The following is a 21,209-nucleotide window of genomic DNA, read 5'->3' as shown; positions in this document are numbered from 1 at the left end:
CTTAGAATTTCACACCAGTTATAAACTGCCTGTAGAAAGGACTGGTCCCTGAGAGCTGAGACCAATTCTTAGGCAATAGCTAGCAAGAAAACAAGGACCGCAGTCCTATAACACAAGGAACTGAATTATGCCAATAACTTGAATGAATTCAGAAGAGGATTGTAAGACTAAAATAATAAACAGCCCTGGTTTGCAATATCTTAACTATTCCATCCAAAGATATATCAGTGGACTGGATAAAGAATTAAGGATGTACATGCATGCCCAATTGTTTCAGCCATGTCCAACTCTTTGTGACACCATGGACTATAGCCTACCATTCTTCTCTGTCCAGGGAATTCTGCAGGCAAGAATACTGGTGTGAATTGCCATGTCTTCCTCCAGGTGATCGTCCCATCCCAGGGATTGAACTCACATCTCCTGTGGCTCCTGCATTGCAGGTGGATTCTTTACCACTGAGCCAGGGGAAGCCAAAAATAAGGATACTGGTTTACAATAACAGAACTATTTTTTTCCCCTTTAGGGAAAGAGGATGAAACTAGGCATGGAATGAACAGGAAAACATGACATCATTAGATTTTGTGAAGATAGGGTAGCATTTAGAAAAAAACAAGGAATCTGTGAAGCTCCATAAAATTAACTCTGTAAAGGCATGATTCCTCGTTATATTTGAAAAAGAAAAATAATTTTATAAGCAAAATATTAAAGGTGTAAGAACAAAACGAGAGCACACTCGGAGGCAGCTTGTTAGCGTGAGGAAAGCACTAGGAAGAATTTTGAAGCTCTTTCCAATTTTGCTACTAAATAGTCATACAACACAGCTGCTCAGTGATTCAGCTAATGCAGTTTTTCAATCATTCAGCTTAAATTTACTGAGCACATTCTGTGCATCAGCAGTTCTGCAGTTAGAGACACAGTGATGAACAAGCATGCATAGTCCCTGTCCTCAAGGAGCTTACATTACAATGTACTGAAGGCGATTTAGCCCATTGACACACATCACAATTGCAGATGGTGAAGAGTTCCTCAAAGTAAAACCAGTCCTAGTGGAGATACAATGGGTTGGGGAATGGGAGGCAGGGATGGCTTCCTAAGGACAGCCTCCACATTTAGAGCTGAGACACGAATTGAGACTGGCTGATGGGTGGGATGTGAGGCTAAGAGGGAGAGACAAGAGACATGAGAGGCCTTAGGAATTTGGGCCTGAACAATTGAGTATGTGCTCGTGACGTTTCTTTGACTGGAAACACTGTGGGAAGAGCAAGTTTGGGGAATGTCAGGATTCATTCTGGGAGAGACTATGTGTGCCTTGCCTGTGATCAGAGAGGAGACATGGAGAAAGCCATTGCATTTAAGGTTAGAACTCGGTCTCCACCCTAGAATGTACAGGTTGAATTGGTTTATTGGTGAGACCCTTCCAGTTCCAATATTCTGTGATGCTATGAACTAAAATCAAAGCAGATGAAAGAAACTGTAAACTAAAGAATAAAAGTAGGAAAGAGAACCAAATCAATTTTCAATGGAGATGAACAAAAGCATTCATTTAGAAAAGAGACCAAAGTAATTTGCAAAATGGGAGGTGAAACTAAAATGGAGTAAGAATAGAATAGTTCCTGTCCGATATGTGCAACTTAGGTTCCCATGAAAGCTAAAACAGAAGTTTTCCAAGTAAATGCTTAGTAGTAAATTTCTTATTATCAAATGACATTGAAGTTAATAATCTCCTGCTCATGAATGACTTTTCCAAGTGCTTTAATTTATATAGAGGGTTTGTTGAACGAACTATTCCCAAGACAGCTCTAAATCCCAGGAGTAAGTAGTTCAACAAATACATACCAGTTGGGTATGTTATGTGCAGTTTTTCAACATTTTCATGGAAATCACAACCTGAAACTGATCTCTGAATATGAAACCTTTCCCTTAGTACTCCCAAGGCAGCCTGGATACATTAATAATTCATAAAACACCAATCTTTTCTGTTTAAAGAATGAAGCAGGAAGTTGACAAAATAAAAGAATAATCACAACAATTTCCATTTTAAATTTCAAACAAAGTATATTTCAGTATATCAGTGACCAAGAAACTGACAGGTATGGGTAATATGAAAGATGCCTCCAAGTGAATAGACTTATATTTCTGCCTTCTATAGTTTCCATGGCTACAGGCCCATCTGAATTGCATTAGTCACACATAACACCAAGAAAGAACAAAGAAAATAGAAGAAATAAATGGCATCAGAATGTCATAGAAAGGGAAAAGTAATCACAGATTATTTTTTAAAGGAACACATTTTTCTTATCAAGAATTATCTGCTTTAGAGTCCCCCTCCTTCAGTAGGAAATGTTTCCAGTCAGGTCTGGAATTTTTTTATGGAATTGATGAATAATTGCTCTGTGGTTTTTTGGGTTTTTTTAATCAATTTATTGGTGGCTATGTGGTAATTATAGCATTCAGAACATTCTGACGTATTCACTGAAATGCAAACTTAAGAGTGTCCAAAAGAGAAAAGAAGCTATGTACCATTTAAAAAAAAAAAAAAATTAAAGTTGCTTCAGAATGGCTGCCATCAAAAAGTCTGCAAAAAATAAATGCTGGAGAGGGTGTGGAGAAAAGGAACCCTCTTATTCTGTTGGTGGGAATGCAAACTAGTACAGCCGCTATGGAGAACAGTGTAGATTCCTTAAAAAACTGGAAATAGAACTGCCATATGACCCAGCAATCCCACTTCTGTGCATACACACCAAGGAATCCAGAATTGGAAGAGACACATGTACCTCAATGTTCATTGCAGCAGTTTACAATAGCTAAGACATGGAAGCCACCTAGACGTCCATCGGCAGACGAATGGATATAAGCAAGTTGTGGTACGTATACACAAAGGAATATTACTTCGCTATTAAAAAAGAACGCATTTGAGTCAGTTCTAATGTGGTGGATGAAACTGGAGCCTATTATTCAGAGTGAAGTAAGTCAGAAAGAAAAACACCAATACAGTATATTAACACATATGTATGGAATTTAGAAAGATGGTAAAGATGACCCTATATGCAAGACAGCAAAAAAGACACAGATGTAAAGAACAGACTTTTGGGCTATGTGGGAGAAGGCAAGAGTGGAATGATTTGAGAGAATAGCATTGAAACATTTATATTACCATATGTAAAATAGATGGTCAGTGCAAGTTCAATGCACAAAGCAGGGCACTCAAACTTGGTGCTCTGGGACAACCCAGAGGGATGGGGTGGGGAGCGAAGTGGGAAGAGGGTTCATGATTGGGGGGACACATGTGCAACTGTGACTGATTTATGTTGATGTATGGCCAAAACCACCACAAGTAATTAGCCTCCAATTAAAATAAATTAATTAAAAAACTAATAAATAAATTCAAGCTGTTTCACTGTATCAGCTATTACTATAGTGGATTGCCAGCTTTTATTGAAATATTTAATAAATGGTACTATTTTAAATATTATGATAGGTTCTTCTGGCTACTTACAATAAGTGTTTTCTCTTAAAAATAAAATAAAAATGAAATAAAAGTTGAAGATGGTTTCTAAGCAACACTTGCCATTTTCGGAGAATGCAGACACAGAAGTAAAAGAGTCAACCTGATCCCCAAATTGAGGCCAAGATTCCCTTGTAGATGCTTCTAAGGTGGTAATTATTTGATTAAATGCATTGAAAGTGAAGTGAAAGTGTTAGTCACTCAGTCGCGTCCAACTCTTTGTGATCTCATGGACTGTAGTCCACCAGTCTCCTCTTGTCCACAGAATTCTCCAGCCAGGAATACTGGAGTGGGTTGTCATTTCCTTCTCCAAGGGATCTTCCTGACCCAGGGATTGAACCCAGGTCTCCTGCCTTGCAGGCAGATTCTTTACTGTCTGAGCCACCGGGGAAGCCGAATTAAATGCAGTGTCTCCTACCAACTGCAAAGCTTAAGAGCAACTCTGCCTAGATGTGCTCCTCATTAAATTCTTGACAATCTTGCACAGTGAACTGAGATACTTGATGAATCACTGAATGAATGAATGAATGAAGGTAAATGGTAGCCTCGCAATCACTTATACCTTCATTGTACTTACTAAAGCCACCAAAATAAAATAATAGTAATAAAAGACATAGCTGATTTGAAGTAATCAAGTAAAATAAACCTTCTGTACACATCAATGCCAATTAGTATTACATGTTTTTTAAATGCAAAAATTAAAGCATGGAACTTGTGGCAATGATTGCTGGCCAAGTTTGGGTAAAGGCATGTGTTACATGGGTTAAACCAAGCTAATCACAATAACTGTCTGACTGAGTGTGTTGGTCAGTATGAAAAATGTGTTTCCTTTGGCAGCATCCCTGGCCTCCTTGAAAGTTTATTTCCCACATAAATCTCTGCTGTTTACCTTAGTGATGCTTCCAAGATTTTTTAACTTTAAAGGAAACTTGAAATCAGTGTTCTCAATCATAAAGGGGGTTTCCCAGGTGGCAGTTGGTAAAGAATCCACCTGCCAGTGCAGGAGACACGAGAGATACAAGTTCAGTCCCTGGGTTGGGAAGATCCCCTGGAGTAGGAAATGGCAACCCACTCCAGTGTTCCTGCCTGAATTCGGACAGAAGAGCCTGGCAGGCTACAGTCCATGGAGTTGCAAAGAGTCAGATATGACTGAGCACACACACATCAGTCATGAAGATACCTATTTTACATTTTACAGATGTCACGGGAGATTAAAATGATACTTCCATGTCTGATAGCTTCGCATTAAGTTGTTCTTGACACTGATTTTCTTAATAAACTCTTGTAGTCTGAATTTGTCTTTATGACCTTTATCCAGTTCCCCTTCCTGTCCTTTCTCTGCTCACATATGTCTCCTTTCTCTCCCGCCTCCTTTCTATTTCCTCTCAATCCTAGGCCTCTCAGTCCTAAAGAAAGCAAAGCTGGTAAGTCATGCACACATAAATATTTGCATTTCAAAGTGGAACTCTAAACAATGGAATTGGGAAATATAAGTTCATAGGCCAGCCTGATAGTAAAATGTCTTCATCTGCAAACTATGAGGGGCTGGATTTTGGCCTTGTTTGCATGTATGAAATCATACTTGATAGTAGAAAACTCTGCTAGTCACTAGAAAAAAATCAACAGTTTGGTTGGCTTGATTTCTATTTCTCCTGGAGCGACCCTTTCCTATCCTCAGCCTATCGGAGAGGGTGAGGTTTCTATTCATTAAGACCAATTGCAGTCTGGACAGTAGAAACCCTTTGACTTTGTAAGGGCCCCTCAAGGTCATGAACCTCTATCTCCATGGTCTTGGCCGTTAATCCTGTAGCCCTGTGTCAAGTGAGGGTGTCGGGCAGCTCCAGCAGCTTCCCCTGCGTCACTCCTGCAGCCTGTTTCCTGCTCACCTTGGCCTCTGCGGGAACCCAGCAAAGCATTTGGCAACTCTCCACCCTTGTGGACGTGGGTGTCTCATAACAACGCCCCCCCTCCTCCCCACCCACCTGGCAGTGAGCAAGGGTGAAAAGATGACCTCTGATGTTCCCACAGGGATTTAGGTACATATGGGTTGAATCGGGCACAGGTTTTAATTCATTTCCCATGCATACTACAGGTCTAAAATAAGAAGTAAAAGGACCCTTTCCTGACCATTGTTTAACAATCATATGTATTGGAAACAATATAAAAGAGTTATGCCCATTGATCAGTGCTTTGCACAGTTCCTGACACTTAGAAGCCACTCAGTATCTGTTGAGTGAATAAATATCCAAGACTAGGATTTGTGGGATTTGAAAAGTGTAGTGACAGGAAAGAGAAAGAAAGAAGAACAGTCAAATACTGGAATACCAAACAAAGCAAGATACATTGAAGAGGTAAATAAGATATATTCTCTTAACAGTACCCCACCAAATATTTGAGGGTTAATCTGCCTGTAAAACATCATTTATTGGACAAAAACTACCTTACAGAAACATCTGACACTGACATTTCTTGTAAGGAATTTATAATCTAGGTGAAAGGAGAAAAATAACCAAAAGAAGTAATCAAAGCTAAGCTACCTTCCACAAGGCATGGTTCTGAATGTGAAAGCTGGAAGGAGAATAGAAGTAATGATGAAAGACATGCTGTTGGGAAACACAGATCTATAATGAAAAGTGATTCGCTAGACTGCCATTAGACACACATTTTACTCATACAACTCAATCGCACATGCTACAGGAACATTGTTTTTGAAATAAAAACAATAATGTAAATCCTGTGGGACATTCAGATGGCCATTCCGCCCAATTAAAACATGAGGGACGGTCATCACCTGTAGAGGGTATTATTTCCTCTTGCTTCCTAGCGAGAGTACCCCTCTGTCCTTTAATGGGAATTCAGTGTTTACAGCCTTCCTAAAGTTGATTCAAAGGACTTTCCAAGGGTAGTTATAAATATATGTAATTATCACACATTCTTCAACCTTACTTATACTAATTAGGCTATTCTAATACTCCAAACTCTGCATTTTCTCCTTTATAATCAACTCACTGTCCAATGAAATGAAGTAGTATAGCAATTTGTTGCTGGTTATTTGCATAAAGAGCATATTCAAGTAATGATCAAACAGCTAGCAAGTTTCAGTTCTGCAAGGCACACTAGATTTTGAGTGTGTGTCTGTGTTTTTTTATGTTGATACTAGAATAAGAATTTTCAGTGGCTATTTATTCTAAAAAATATTACATTAACCGTGAACTTTCAGATGTTCAAGCTGGTTTTAGAAAAGGCAGAGGAACCAGAGATCAAATTGCCAACATCTGCTGGATCATCGAAAAAGCAAGAGAGTTCCAGAAACACATCTATTTCGGCTTTATTGACTATACCAAAGCCTTTGACTGTGTGGCTCACAATAAACTGTGGAAAATTCTGAAAGAGATGGGAATACCAGACCACCTGATCCACTTCTTGAGAAACCTATATGCAGGTCAGGAAACAACAGTTAGAACTGGACATAGAACAACAGACTGGTTCCAAATAGGAAAAGGAGTACGGCAAGGCTGTATATTGTCACCCTGCTTATTTAACTTATATGCAGGGTACATCATGAGAAATGCTGGGCTGGATGAAACACAAGCTGGAATCAAGATTGCCAGGAGGAATATCAATAAGCTCAGATATGCAGATGACACCACTCTTATGGCAGAAAATGAAGAAGAACTAAAGAGTCTCTTGAGGAAAGTGAAAGAGGAGAGTGAAAAATTTGGCATAAAGCTCAACATTCAGAAAACTAAGATTATGGCATCTGGTCCCATCACTTCATGGCAAATAGTTGGGGAAACAATGGCAGACTTTATTTTTTGGGGCTCCAAAATCACTGCAGATGGTGATTGCAGCCATGAAATTAAAAGACACTTACTCCTTGGAAGAAAAGCTATGACCAACCTAGACAGCATATTAAAAAGCAGAGACATTACTTTGCCAACAAAGGTCTGTCTAGTCAAGGCTATGGTTTTTCCAGTGGTCATGTATGGATATGAGAGTTGGACTATAAAGAAAGCTGAGCACCAAAGAACTGATGCTTTTGAACTGTGGTGTTGGAGAAGACTCTTGAGAGTCCCTTGGACTGCAAGGAGATCCAACCAGTCCATCCTAAAGGAGATCAGTCCTGGGTGTTCATTGGAAGGACTGATGTTGAAGCTGAATCTCCAATACTTTGGCCACCTGATGCAAAGAACTGACTCATTTGAGAAGACCCTGATTCTGGGAAAGATTGAAGGCAGGAGGAGAAGGGGACAGCAGAGGATGAGATGGTTGGATGGCATCACCAACTCAATGGACATGAGTTTGAGTAAGCTCCGGGAGCTGGCAATGGACAGGGAGGCCTGGCGTGCTGCAGTCCATGGGGTCTCAGGGAGTCAGACACAACTGAGCAACTGAACTGACTGAACTGATTCTTTAAAAAACTAACATAGTTTATGTAATAACATAAAAAAGAAATTTTTGCTTCAGTATTTTTAACATTGACTTAATATTCAGAAAACCAGAGAGGCATACTTTTCAGCTTCGTTAGAGACAAGGCCTGGATACTGACAGGTAGAGATAATTTTCAGTATCTCCTTGCTGAAAAAGTCTGTATTTCTAGCCAAGGTTGGGAAGACATTTCATTTATTTTCACAGTAAGTGGTGCACAATAATTGAAATGCACAGAAGACAAAGTTTGCTTTGCTTTGAAGCATGTGGCAGTGTGGACTGTCAGAGTTAGTAAGTCACAGGAGACAAACCACTGTCTCGCAGGAGCATTGCCCGACCTCTCATTATCCCTCCAATGGGAAATCAACACAGACCGCTGCTGGCTCATGCGTGGAGGCAACACATGGAAAATCTGACAGAGACAACCCATTTCCATTTCTGAAACTACCCCTAGAGTCTCCTGCCTCTCTTAAGAACATCTGAAAACAGTATTTAGCTACATTTAACTAAGTCCAGTATCTCAGAATGCTTCATAACATTAAGACTGAAATGCTTTCAAGTTTGTTTGTTTTTGGTAAATAATGTTTTGCACATATTATCATAAAGACAACTCCGCTACTTTTCGTTCTTTAGGAATCCTGAAACTAAATGACTTCCTCAGGCTGAACAGATACACAGTTGAAGTATATTTGTTCATGTATACACTTTTGTTCAAGTATACATTTGTTCACAATTTAGTGAGAGGAGGTACAAGGAAAAAAAGGGCTGTATGAGAATTCTATGCTGAGATTCTATTAAGTTTCACTGTTATTATTCTGAGGACAGCATCATTTTTCTCATGGCTAAAAAGGAAAGCAAAACATTTCTTTGCTGTTTTTTATATTAGGACATACAATGACAGTTTAAATTTTCAAACAATGAGATGATTCAAAAATGAAAGGCAAATTTGTTTTCATAAAATGCATCATAATTTCAAGAGGCCTATTTCTTTCCTGTGCAGAAAAGGAGATGAGGTGATTGCTCAAGCTGTGATTATTTATATCAAATCCTTCCAAAAATGAAAAATATATGTTTCAAAAAATGAATTTTAATGATTTTTTCCATGAAGTCATAAAAGCCAAACTGTATACAATGGCATGAGGCCATCTAGTCTTAAGCAAAGTAACTTCAACTCTAGGGACAAATATGTGATATAAAAATATTTCTTTCAAAAGAAAGGACTTATCAAAAAATAAAACACATATCCACACCAGTATGCTGTTAATTTTAAGGTTCAAAAATAATATAAAAGCAAAACTGATACTAAGAAGGTGGGCTAAATATATAGTCTTAGTGCATAAAATTTTTAGAAAAGATTTGTGACATCTCTTACTTTTCATAGCTTTGATTACATTTCCAAGATTTACTGTGGCTGTGAAGAAATTTTAGTAGATTTAAAGAAGACTCGGTTCACCTAAAGGAACCAATTCATGCATAGTAATAATAAAGTGTGTTCCCTCTTCACTAAAGGATGGGGTGGGAGAAAGGGAAGCCAGGAGATGTTGGGAGACTGGGTATTATTTATTTTCTTCTGAAACAGGATCATCATTTTGAAATTAAGGCAAAAAGAAATGTGAGCCTGAGCTCTGGCAACTAGAAAGCATTTATAATCTACTACAGCAGATTTCTGCTAAGAACATCTGCCCTAAACTAGCATTCAACCAAGACTGATTGTCACTCTTCCGAAAGGAATTCCTGTCTTCCTTCCTCTCTCTCACACACACACACACATACACACACACACACACACACTTATCTGCCAAGTGTGAGCAAACCCAGAGAAATCTGGAAAACTAGAGTGAAATCCCAACCCACCATTGTCACTCACCATCTTCCTTAGCAGAAAGGAAATGTACTTTAGCTTTCATTGAAATTATAAACAATGCGATGCATGCAGCTGTGTTTCAAATGCCTGATGTCAATATTACAAAACATATTTTCATTTTGGGCAAAACTTACCAAAAACATACAGAACCAGATTATACAACTCTATTGAAAACAGCCCACAGAATATATCTCTATTCCCATTGTTGTTGTTTTGTCACATGTGTTTTATCATTAATTATTGCCAATATATTTATTGACTAGTAATTAACCATCTCTGCCTTGCAAAATAAGATTTCAGGAGCCAAAAATATGAACACAACTCATAATTTTAATTGATCTTCAGCATCATGTGTTACTGTCACTCCAACTGCTAAATAGAGAAAGTCTGGTGAAATCTATACTTCACTAATAAAAAAGAAAAATAGCAATAAAAAAATACAAAAATGTATAATGCCAGGTATTAATATAACATAACTACAGTGGAAAGGGAATTCTTTTTTCTCTAAATTAATCCTTTAATTATTTCTGCAAGATAAATAAGGAAAACTATTGTCTCCACTTGGGAATGAACCAGCCCATTCATGAGACATATCAAGGCCCAGAGGAATGACTCAGCAGTAAAGAGACACATTTTGTGATGGTTTGGTCCAATGTCTCACCTCCCCATTGTGTCATGCTAGCTGCCTTAGTAACAACATGCTGTGTTACAAGGTAAACATTTCTCAAAAGCAATGCAGCAATATATCCAGAGGCTTTAAATGATTCACAGGCTTTGCTTCAGTGATTCCATATCCTAAAAATATTAAGAGAAGAAGGCAAAGCTATCTATCATAGTATTAGTTCAAAGAGTTAAAAATTGAAGACATAAATGTTGCATAATGGGAAAATGACCAAATAAATAGTGGAAGAGCCATGCTCTGGAATTCATTACAACCATTAAAATCATGCTTTAATGAAAATTTTAATAATATGACTGTCAAGAGTACATATGAAGTGAAAAAATACTCAGAAATATATAATCCTAACAGTATAAAAAGAAATGTATATATGTATACCTATATACATATATATGACCCTAATAGTATTAAAGGATACATAAGTACATATATGTATGTATAATATGAATATAAATATTAGAGGGAAAAGAAGCATGGATGATTTTTATTATTGAGGTAAAATTAGATTTTATATTCTTTAAACTTTCCTGTTTCTTCCAAACTTTCCACAATAAATTTTTCTATAATTATATTTAAAGTTATTTTAGTTTTACTCTATTTTTAAAAATAACCTCCACTAGGCCGGGAGGTAGGCCCAGATGGGGGAACCCCGGGCTCGGGCCCCCCTGGACGATGGCAGCGGCTGGACAGGAAGTGAGGAAGGAAGCGAGGAGGGCACTGGCGGCAGTGAGGGGGCGGGGGGCGACGGGGGCCCAGACGCAGAAGGTGTCTGGAGTCCAGACATCGAGCAGAGCTTCCAGGAGGCCCTGGCCATCTACCCGCCCTGTGGCCGGCGGAAAATCATCCTGTCTGATGAAGGCAAGATGTATGGTCGGAATGAACTGATTGCCCGCTACATCAAGCTGAGAACGGGAAAGACCCGAACTCGCAAACAGGTCTCTAGTCACATCCAGGTTTTGGCCCGAAGGAAATCGAGGGAAATCCAGTCCAAGCTCAAGGCCCTGAATGTGGACCAGGTTTCCAAGGACAAGGCTTTCCAGACAATGGCCACCATGTCCTCTGCCCAGCTCATCTCAGCACCTTCCCTGCAGGCCAAACTGGGTCCCACCGGTCCTCAGACCCCGGAGCTTTTCCAGTTTTGGTCGGGGAGTTCTGGGCCCCTCTGGAATGTTCCTGATGTGAAGCCATTCTCACAGACACCGTTCTCCTTGTCACTGACTCCTCCATCTGCTGACCTCCCAGGGTACGAGCCCCCCCAAGCCCTCTCACCTCCCGCTTTGCCCCCACCCGCCCCATCACCCCCAGCCTGGCAGGCTCGGGCTCTGGGCACTGCTCGGTTGCAGCTGGTGGAGTTCTCGGCCTTTGTGGAACCGCCAGATGCAGCTGACTCTTACAGAGGCACCTGTTTGTACACATCAGCCAGCACTGCCCCAGCCCTGGAGCGCCCCCCCTCGAGAGTGTGGACGTCCGGCAGATCTACGACAAATTCCCCGAGAAAAAGGGTGGTCTGCGGGAGCTGTATGATCGTGGGCCCCCCCATGCCTTCTTCCTGGTCAAGTTCTGGGCGGACTTGAACTGGGGCCCGAGTGGTGAGGAGGTGGGGGCCGGCGGCAGCAGCGGTGGCTTCTATGGAGTGAGCAGCCAGTACGAGAGCCTGGAACACATGACCCTCACCTGTTCCTCCAAGGTCTGCTCCTTCGGCAAGCAGGTGGTGGAGAAGGTGGAGACGGAGCGTGCCCAGCTGGAGGACGGAAGGTTCGTGTACCGCCTGCTGCGCTCACCCATGTGCGAGTACCTGGTGAATTTTCTGCACAAATTGCGGCAGCTGCCCGAGCGTTATATGATGAACAGCGTCCTGGAGAACTTCACCATCCTCCAGGTGGTGACAAACAGAGACACCCAGGAACTGTTGCTCTGCACCGCCTACGTCTTTGAAGTCTCCACCAGTGAGCGGGGGGCCCAGCACCACATTTATCGCCTGGTCAGGGACTGAAGGGGGACCCCAAAAGTGGCTCACCCTCCAGAATACCCTCTCCTCCCAGGCAGGACCTCCAGCTTTCCCCGTGCTTCTAATGTGGGGAGGGGACTGCTCCCTGTTAGGACTGTAAAAGCTGGGTGGTGAGTGGAATGGGCTGGGACTGAGAGGGGAAGATGGATCCTGATCTTGGAACCTCACAGGGGTCTCTGAAAGGACAGATCACCCCAGAGCATTGGGCACTGAGGACAGGAGTGCGAGAATCCCCGGGATAGCACTGGTTTCTGTCTCTGACAGGTGCCCTCCCTTTTCTTTGTTCTGGATGTTTTGGAGGGCCCCCAGTGACACATGGGCTCATCCCTCTGTTTTTCCGCATCTCCCTCTTCTCAATCTCCCTCCTCTTACCACCTCCATCTGGGGAACCCTGATATCAAATATTGAAGGTTAACCTTTTCTGTGCAGGGGCAGAGTCAGGTGGCCCTGGAAATATATTATTATTTTTTTTAATATAACGAGATATTTATAAGTGGGTATTAGGGTCGTGACTTTTTCTCAGCTGGGCAAGCAGCCTTTTAATCTCATGCCCTCTTCTAAATGTGCCGTGGGGCTAGACTGTGTTGCCTCCCTCTCCTCCCCACTCCCCCCTCAAATGTGTTGGTTTGTGTTTTGACAGAGGATAAAGCTATTTTACCAAAAAAAAAAAAAAAAAAATAACCTCCACTGACCTCATGTGATACCCTGTTTCCTATAAAATTACTGGGAAATAATGGAAGCCTTCAAAGCTTAATAATATTATTTATGTGAAAGAAGTCTAGCAAAATTAATACTTTAACATAAGAAAATGATTTTATATTAATCAAAACTCCAAAGGATAGAAAATAGAAAATATTCCAATATTTGAAAATTCAGAAGTCTGCTTATGATATTGTGTTTCTGGGTTTAAATAACTTCTATTTACTCTTGCTATGGTAACCTTCCTTAAAAATAGATATTGAACAAAAACTCCACAAGCAATAAATGCTGGAGAGGGTGTGGAAAAAAGGGAACCAACTCCCTACACTGTAGGTGGAAATGTAAATTGATATAGCCACTATGGAGAACAGTATGGAGGTTCCTTAAAAAGTGAAAAACAGAGCTACCATATGACCCTGAAATCCCACTCCTGGGCATATATCTGGAGAAAAACATGATCTGAAAGGATACAAGCACCCCAGTGTCTTTTGCAGCACTGTTTGCAATAGCCAAGACACAGAAGCAACCTGAAATGTCTATTGACAGAGGAATGGATAAAGATGTGGTACTTATATGTAATAGAATATTATTCAGCTATTGAAAAGAATGAAATAATGCCATTTGCAGTTAACATGGATGCAGCTAGAGAGTGTCATACTGAGTGAAGTAAGTCAGAGGAGAAATGTTGCATGACATCCCTTATTTGCGGAATCTAAAAAATTACACAAATGAACTGACAAAAGAGAAATAGACCCATAGTCTTGGAGAACAAGCTTATGGTTGCCTGAAGGTGGGGAAGATGGGGAAGGGATAGTTAGGGAGATTGGGATGGACATATACACCCTGCTACATTGAAAGTGGATCACTCCAAGGATCTATTGTATAATACAGGAAACTGCTCAGTGTTATATGGCAGCCTGGATGGGATGGGAGGTTTGAGAGAGAATGGATATAGGTATATGTATGGCTGAGTCCCTCTCCTGTTCTCCTGAAACTATCACAACATTGTTACTTGGCTATACGACAGTACAAAATAAAAAGTCTTTTTTAAAAAGGGAAAAATATGTTGAAGATAGGTTAGCAGTTAGTCAAGAATTTATTTCAAATATAATAAGAATGTCAAATATATGTACACATAAAAGAGAACACAAAACTTGATTCAAAATATTTATTTATTTATTGGCCCTGAGACACACAGGATCTTAGTTCCCTAACCAAGGAACAAACCTGTGCCCCCTGCAGTGAAAGTGTGGAGTCTTAACCACCGGGCCATTAGGGAAGTTGTTTGATACAAATAATTTTGTTTAAAATTAAATTGTAATAATAAAAATAAATTAAAAATGTAAAAAAAAATTTAATTGTAAAAGTTTATTATTTACAGTCATCTATCTTCTAGGCAGTGGTAAAGAATCTGCACGCCAATGAAGGAGACACAGAGATGTGGGTTCGATCCCTGGGCCAGGAAGATCCCCAGGAGGAGGGCGTGGCAATCCACTCCAGTATTCTTGCCTAGGAAATCTCATGGACAGAGAAGCCTGGTGGGCTGCAATCCATAGGGTTGTTAAGAGTTCAACACGACAGCAACTGAGCACACATGCAATATATAACTCTAAAAGAAAATGGTCTGTATTAAAAAATAAAATTTTCAGTAAGATTAAATTGGTTTTATTGAAACTTTAAAATATATTTAGAATGCAATTAAAAATGTGATACTAAAGTATGGTGCAAAATAGCCTTAAAACATAATTTTATTCACAGAATTAAACATGTCTCATCATAACTTATTATAGATTATTACACATGTCTCACGGGCATTGTTATTTTACTTAACTAATTCTTCAGGTAAAATATAAAATGCTAAAATTAAGGAGAATTTAAACATTTGGTATATTGCACCTATCATCATTTCTACCCAAAAAGGTAGAGGTAACTTAAAACCCCACAGTCTTGTCATTTTACACAATTTTTAAAAAGCTCTGCCATAAAACTTTCAAGGCTTTGGAATATCAAATAAAGTGTTCATTGAACAAGGTAGACTCTTGAGTTTTTGCAATTGAAATATTTTTTTAGATTTTTCACAAACAATTCTGTGGAATTGTATGGCCCACATGCGCTGTAAACAAGTGCAATCACTTTTCTAACTGTGCACATGGCCCAATAAGTCTCTTCTTCGGTGGCTTCGGAAAAATGAGAGATTGCAGAAGCAATAGATAATAAACTAAGGAACAATACAAATTTAAATCATTCCAAATATTTTTCCAAAAATCAAGAAAATTGTTAGGCGAGCTGAAAATTGGAAGAGAGCCAATTAACAATCTTCTCTTGTTTCCTTGAACAATATCAGGACGATTTTTCAAATTACTAGTTTACATTACTTATTGTTAAATGGAGACAGTTCATTTGAGAAATGGAAGCAAAATACACTTAATCATTTTTTTTTTAAGTAATAAGAGAATAAATAAGGTGAGCTTGCTAAAAGATACTCTGAGGCTCCAGATGCTTGTATTGGAACCATTTATTTAACCTTCCTAAGTCCAGATTACTTAGTAAGATACAGTGAAACAGGGCTTGATCAAATGCTTTGTAGGACCCTTTCAAGTTTGTAAAGGAAAAAACTTATAATAAAAAGAAAAAAAGACAGACACACACAATAAAAATGATCTTGAAAATAACTAGTTGAATTTTTTTCTGATTCTCGATCATTTCACCTATTTATTCAGTTCAGTTCAGTCACTCAGTCATGTCCGACTCTTTGCGACCCCATGAACCACAGCACGCCAGGCCTCCCTGTCCATCACCAACTCCTGGAGTCCACCTAAACCCATGTCCATTGAGTCGGTGATGCCATCCAACCATCTCATCCTCTGTCATCCCCTTCTCTTCCTGCCCTCAATCTTTCCCAGCATCAGGGTCTTTTCAAATGAGTCAGCTCTCTGAATTAGGTGGCCAAAGTATTGGAGTTTCAGCTTCAACATCAGTCCTTCCAATGAACACCCAGGACTAATCTCCCTTAGGATGGACTGGTTGGATCTCCTTGCAGTCCAAGGGACTCTCAAGAGTCTTCTCCAACACCACAGTTCAAGAGCATCAGTTCTTCAGTGCTCAGCTTTCTTTATAGTCCAACTCTCACCTATTTATATTTGATCCCAAATGTTCATTGCTAAAAAGAATTAATGTTTTCCCATTAGAAGTTAAGGTAGAAATATGTACCAGATCACTGACTTAATTCTCAAATTTTTGGTATCAATTAAGCAACTTGTCTCCTAGTATATATGATTACTCTTTCATTCCATTAAAATAATTATCATGGAAAAATTTTAAATATCATATTCATCATAGTGTACTCTTGAAATGAAGCAGCAAAGACAAGGTCATATAGTCAAAATGCTTTTCCACTCTCAACAGTACTTCCAGTTTTCTGTGCCAGATAGCCCCTGCCCAGCCCTTGGTTCTTCATCTTGAAAAATTTCCAGATGGCTTCAAGATAGAGGAAGTGCCCAGTGAGAATGGAGCCTTTATCTCATTGCATCAGTGGTTCATGAACAGGTGAGGGTCATAAACAGGTGTTACACTAATGTATCTGAAAAGGCCTAAGTCTTAGAAACAGAAACCAACTCTAAAAATGACATTTATGGAAGAATATTGAGTTGCTAAAGGATTTCATGGATGGCCGAAGAACTGGTTGGGAGCTATATTTCAGAAACCATGCCCAAAACACACATTACAGAATTACCCCAGTGGAGAATCCCAACTTTTAATCCCAATTCCAGTGCCCTGAGTCATTGGATGCATTTGTGTCCCCTGCACTGTCATCTCTGGAACTAGATATATCCGCCACCATATATGCTAGACTACATCCCACAAAACTTCTGCCTCCTAGTGCCTATGTCTTTCTATGACACTGCTGTATTTAAAATGGATACTTAACAAGGACCTATTGTGGAGCAGCTGGAACTCTGCTCAATGCTGCCTGGTTAGGAGGGGAGCTTGGAGAAGACTGAATACATGTATACATATGGCTGAATCCCTTTGCCATCTACCTGAAACTATCACAACATCATTAATCAATATAAAATAAAAAGTTTTTTAAAAAAGATTGGCTTGAGTTTGTTGGTTTTGGGAAATGAAAAGGCTGATAGCCAAATCCATTTCACCTGCTTTCACCAATCAAGGCTTTTCTTCCAACACTTGGATGTCCTCCAAGCAGCACAGAGCCTAAATGATAAATAATAACAGCCTAAATAATAAACAGGCCTCTCAAGTGGCTCAGTAGTGAAGAACCCACCTACCAATGCAGGAGACACAGGGTAGATCCCTGGGTCGGGAAGATCCCCTGGAGGTGGAAGGAGTATCCTTTCCTGGGAAATCCCATGGACAGCGGAGCCTGGAGGGCTATAGTCCATTGGGTCACAAAAGGGTCAGACACGACTTAGTGACTAAACAACAATAATACAAATAATAAAAAGTTAATAAAAAACTTTTTTGTCTTCTTGGTAGTTTGTGATTGATATTTTTTATTTCTTTAAGCCTCACTTCCATTTCTATGAATATGATAGAAAATGTGAAGAACACACCAAGTATTGAATAAAAAAGCAATGCTTTCCTAGTTTTTCACTCCAGTGATTCTGGAGGCTCATATGTGCTTGATCAAAGAGTCAATTTCTCTCATGTATTCTCAAATTGACACTGCTGAGTTTTCTTTTGAAATACTCTCAAAGAAAACCAAAGAAAAGCATTCAGAAGTGAGTGTGAGGTCTTTTGCCAAGAGTATACTTTCTGCACATCCTTGTGAAAAAAAGAGTAAACCACAGTATAGCCTGAGACCCTCAGGGAATGTTGTGTTCGTAATTATTCTTTAAAGGTCAGTGAAATGAAAAAAGCACTGAAGAAGTTTTGAAATGAAACTTTCAAGTACACTGGCCAAGAAATGAATACCAGGCAGGCAAAATTGAAATCTAAGAAAACAGACGATCTTTTAAGCTTGGAATAAAAGGTAATGGGGTAGTCTGGGAAAGGAAAGGAAACCGCAATCCCAAAAGAGTTGCTGAAAACCCAGAGGGCACCCAGGGAGCTTTCCAAGATCCACACTGTCATTGCCCGTCTTGTCCTGCCTTTCAAAGACTTACAGTCAGTTGATGTCAGTTGAAAGCTCAAAAAAAATTGATTTTAGCCATTTTGAGTTTGTCATTTTTTGTTTCTTATGGTCAGTCTGTCACTTTCTATATAACTGAAAAAGAGTCAGTTGCTTTGTATTAGGATAACATCTAGATGTAAAAAGAATTTTTAATTTAAATATACATCTATGTACATGTATACATAGATACTATTTTATTATCTTCCCCAAGCGGGGGAATGGAGAGCATATTACCAAGATGAGAACTTGAAATTGTAATTAGTCAAACCCATTCCAGCTGCTTTCACTAATCAAGGTCATTTTAACACTTGCATGCACTCCAAGTGGCACGGAGCCTAAACAAGGTGTTGCCCAAGTTATTTTCTAGGAACTTGGAGTCAGCTACGTCTAGTTTGAGCTAAACTGGATAACACGCGATAGGACCACTGACCCTCCAACTGGGCATGCATGTGTGGCCGTTCCATGACCTTTTGAATGGGGGGCGGGGGGGGGGGCTTGTAGATTAGTTACATCTGCACAGAAGGATGATTATCATACCTTTCTCCAATCACCTTCCCCCAGCCCACCCCCACCCCCCAACGCCTCAGAATGCCCCGTGGCTTTATTCCTTAGTCCATAAATACACCCAGCCCCTCACCTCCAGGGAGGCAAGCTTGAGATAGGTTTGTCTCCTCCTTTGGCTGTCTTGTAAATATAACCCTCTCTGTTCTCTTTGTTGCAAACCTTGGCTTCTCCACGTTTTGACTTCCTTAGCGAAATGGCACAGAACTCTCCTACCAATGCTTGAGATGTAAGAGAGGCAAGGTCGTGGGTTCTATCCCTGAGTCATGAAGAGACCCTGGAGGTAGGGCATGGCAAGCCACTCCAGTATTCTTGCTGGAGAATCCCATGGACAGAGGAGTCTGGCGGGCTACAGTCCATGGGGTCATAAAGACTTGGACATGAGTGAAGCGACTTAGCATACATGCATGCAATCCTTACCTGGATATTATGTGTTATCTTTTTATATTTGTTGAATTCTATTTGTAAATATATTGTTTAGGATTTTTGCACCTATATTCATGAGAAACTGGATATTATAATTTTCCTTTCTAATTCTATCCTTACCTTGTTTTGTATCAAGGTTATTACTGATCTCATAGAATCAGTCAGGGATTCTTCCCTCACTTTCTATTCTCCAGAAAATTTACTCAAATTTGGAATGATTATTCCTTAAAAGTTTGGTGGAACCTGTAAAACTTTGGGGAGTCTAATTTTTTTCTGTATGTAAATATGTTCTACTACTGGTTAAAGCTTTTAATTGTTGAAGGAATATACTTTTTTGAGATTCTCTTGGCAAGCTTTTTCAGATTTCAAGTCATTTCAAGTGCCTGGACACTCCTTTCTTGGGGTTAGTACCATTTGCCCTCTCAAGGTAATCTTGGTCAAATTGGGAAATGCATGAGGAAGCACTTCTAAAGCTTAAAAGTGGAAAGTAAGCTCTTTGCATCTGCTTTTTCTCCAAGTCCTCAAGTGATAAGCATCCTCCAAAATTTTTTCTTCCATCCTTACCTCATTTCTTTTCCTGCATTATAGTCTCTTCTCCAGTGACTTCAGTAGTCCATATGGTTTAAGATTTCCCCTCAAGGCATGTGATTCTCAGGTTCACATCTATCGTTTTTCAAATTTCACATCAGAACTTCCAGTTGTTTCATAGGCAACAAATACTGCCAGTCTTTCAAAATCAAGTGGTTTAAAAAGCCTTCACAGGTGGTCCAGTGGTTAAGACTTCATTTCCCAAAGCAGTGGAGTGGGTTCCTTTCCTGGTCAGGGAGCTGAGATCCACATGCCTCAGGGCCGAAAATCAAAAACATAAAAAAACAAACAGTAGTAAATTTAATAAAGACTTTTTAAAAAATTGAAACATTTTCACTATCCCCTCCATCTCCCCACCTTCTCTTCATCATTTACGTTTTCTTCTCTTCATCATTTACCTTTTCTTTTCTGTCCATTGTTCCAAACACAGACTAAAATATCCCAGAAATATTTTGGCCTCTTCCTCTCACTAGACTCAAGCTACCACAAACAGCTTCATGTTTGGTTAATTCTTCTTTAACGCAGTCTGCCCTTCTTCATCCCCACAGTTAATTCCATCCGAACTGTTTCATTCAGGCACTTGTTACCTCATGCCTGGACCACTGCAACAATTCTCTAATTGATCTCCCCATCCAGCTTATCCTCGATTCAGTAAATCCTACACATCATTCCAAATAATTATAAAGCACAGCGTAGGTCCTCTTGCTCCAACAACACTTAACAGCTCCTCCTTGCCTAAAGAACACAGTATCAAATTTCCTGGTGTTGCTCTTTTGTCTCTTTGAGACACTGGTATGCGTATGCTAAAGGAAATAAGTAGTAATTGTTATACACCACTTACTAATTTCTCTGTTAGAGCTGTCTCCTTTTACTATGATCTCAAACTGTAGAGAACAGTAGTCAAGTCTGTCCATAAATTTTCCTGGTTAATCCTAACTTTTATACTACTTTTCCTCAAATATCTAATGTCACCCTCGCCTATACCACTATTTCTCAAAAATATTTTTTATCAACTGTCCGTGTGGCTTGTCCCTGCTACTTCTTGTAGCTGAATGCTCATACTTAAAAATTTTATGTGCAAATGTTTGCCCTGTGTTTGGAACGGATTCTGCCTCCACCTCCACACCTAGAGCTGAAGGGCACACTTGCATATGGATCAACTAACCCAGCACACGACCTAGTATATACTCGGAAGGGAACTGAACCTTACGTAAAGATTATATCCCTGTGATACATTTTAATGTATGTAAAATAGACTAATCATAATTACTGGCCTAAGGTATTTTAGAATTTACATGCAAAAAACAGGTAACTCAC

The 21,209-nt window shown here is 39.7% G+C and overlaps 1 protein-coding gene across 1 annotated transcript; it reads left to right on the top strand.

Moving 5' to 3' along the window:
- The first annotated feature begins 11,104 nt into the window (after positions 1 to 11,104).
- Positions 11,105 to 12,982, top strand: LOC122683878 (transcriptional enhancer factor TEF-4-like). The gene is given in 2 exon segments (XM_043887789.1): positions 11,105 to 11,868; positions 11,871 to 12,982. Coding segments are annotated over 2 exon segments (1,353 nt in total). The 5' UTR covers positions 11,105 to 11,114; the 3' UTR covers positions 12,470 to 12,982.
- The last annotated feature ends 8,227 nt before the right edge of the window (positions 12,983 to 21,209 follow it).

Source organism: Cervus elaphus, chromosome 25, assembly GCF_910594005.1.
Source record: "Cervus elaphus chromosome 25, mCerEla1.1, whole genome shotgun sequence".
NCBI lineage: Eukaryota > Metazoa > Chordata > Mammalia > Artiodactyla > Cervidae > Cervus > Cervus elaphus.
This window is presented reverse-complemented; position numbering and strand designations above follow the sequence as displayed.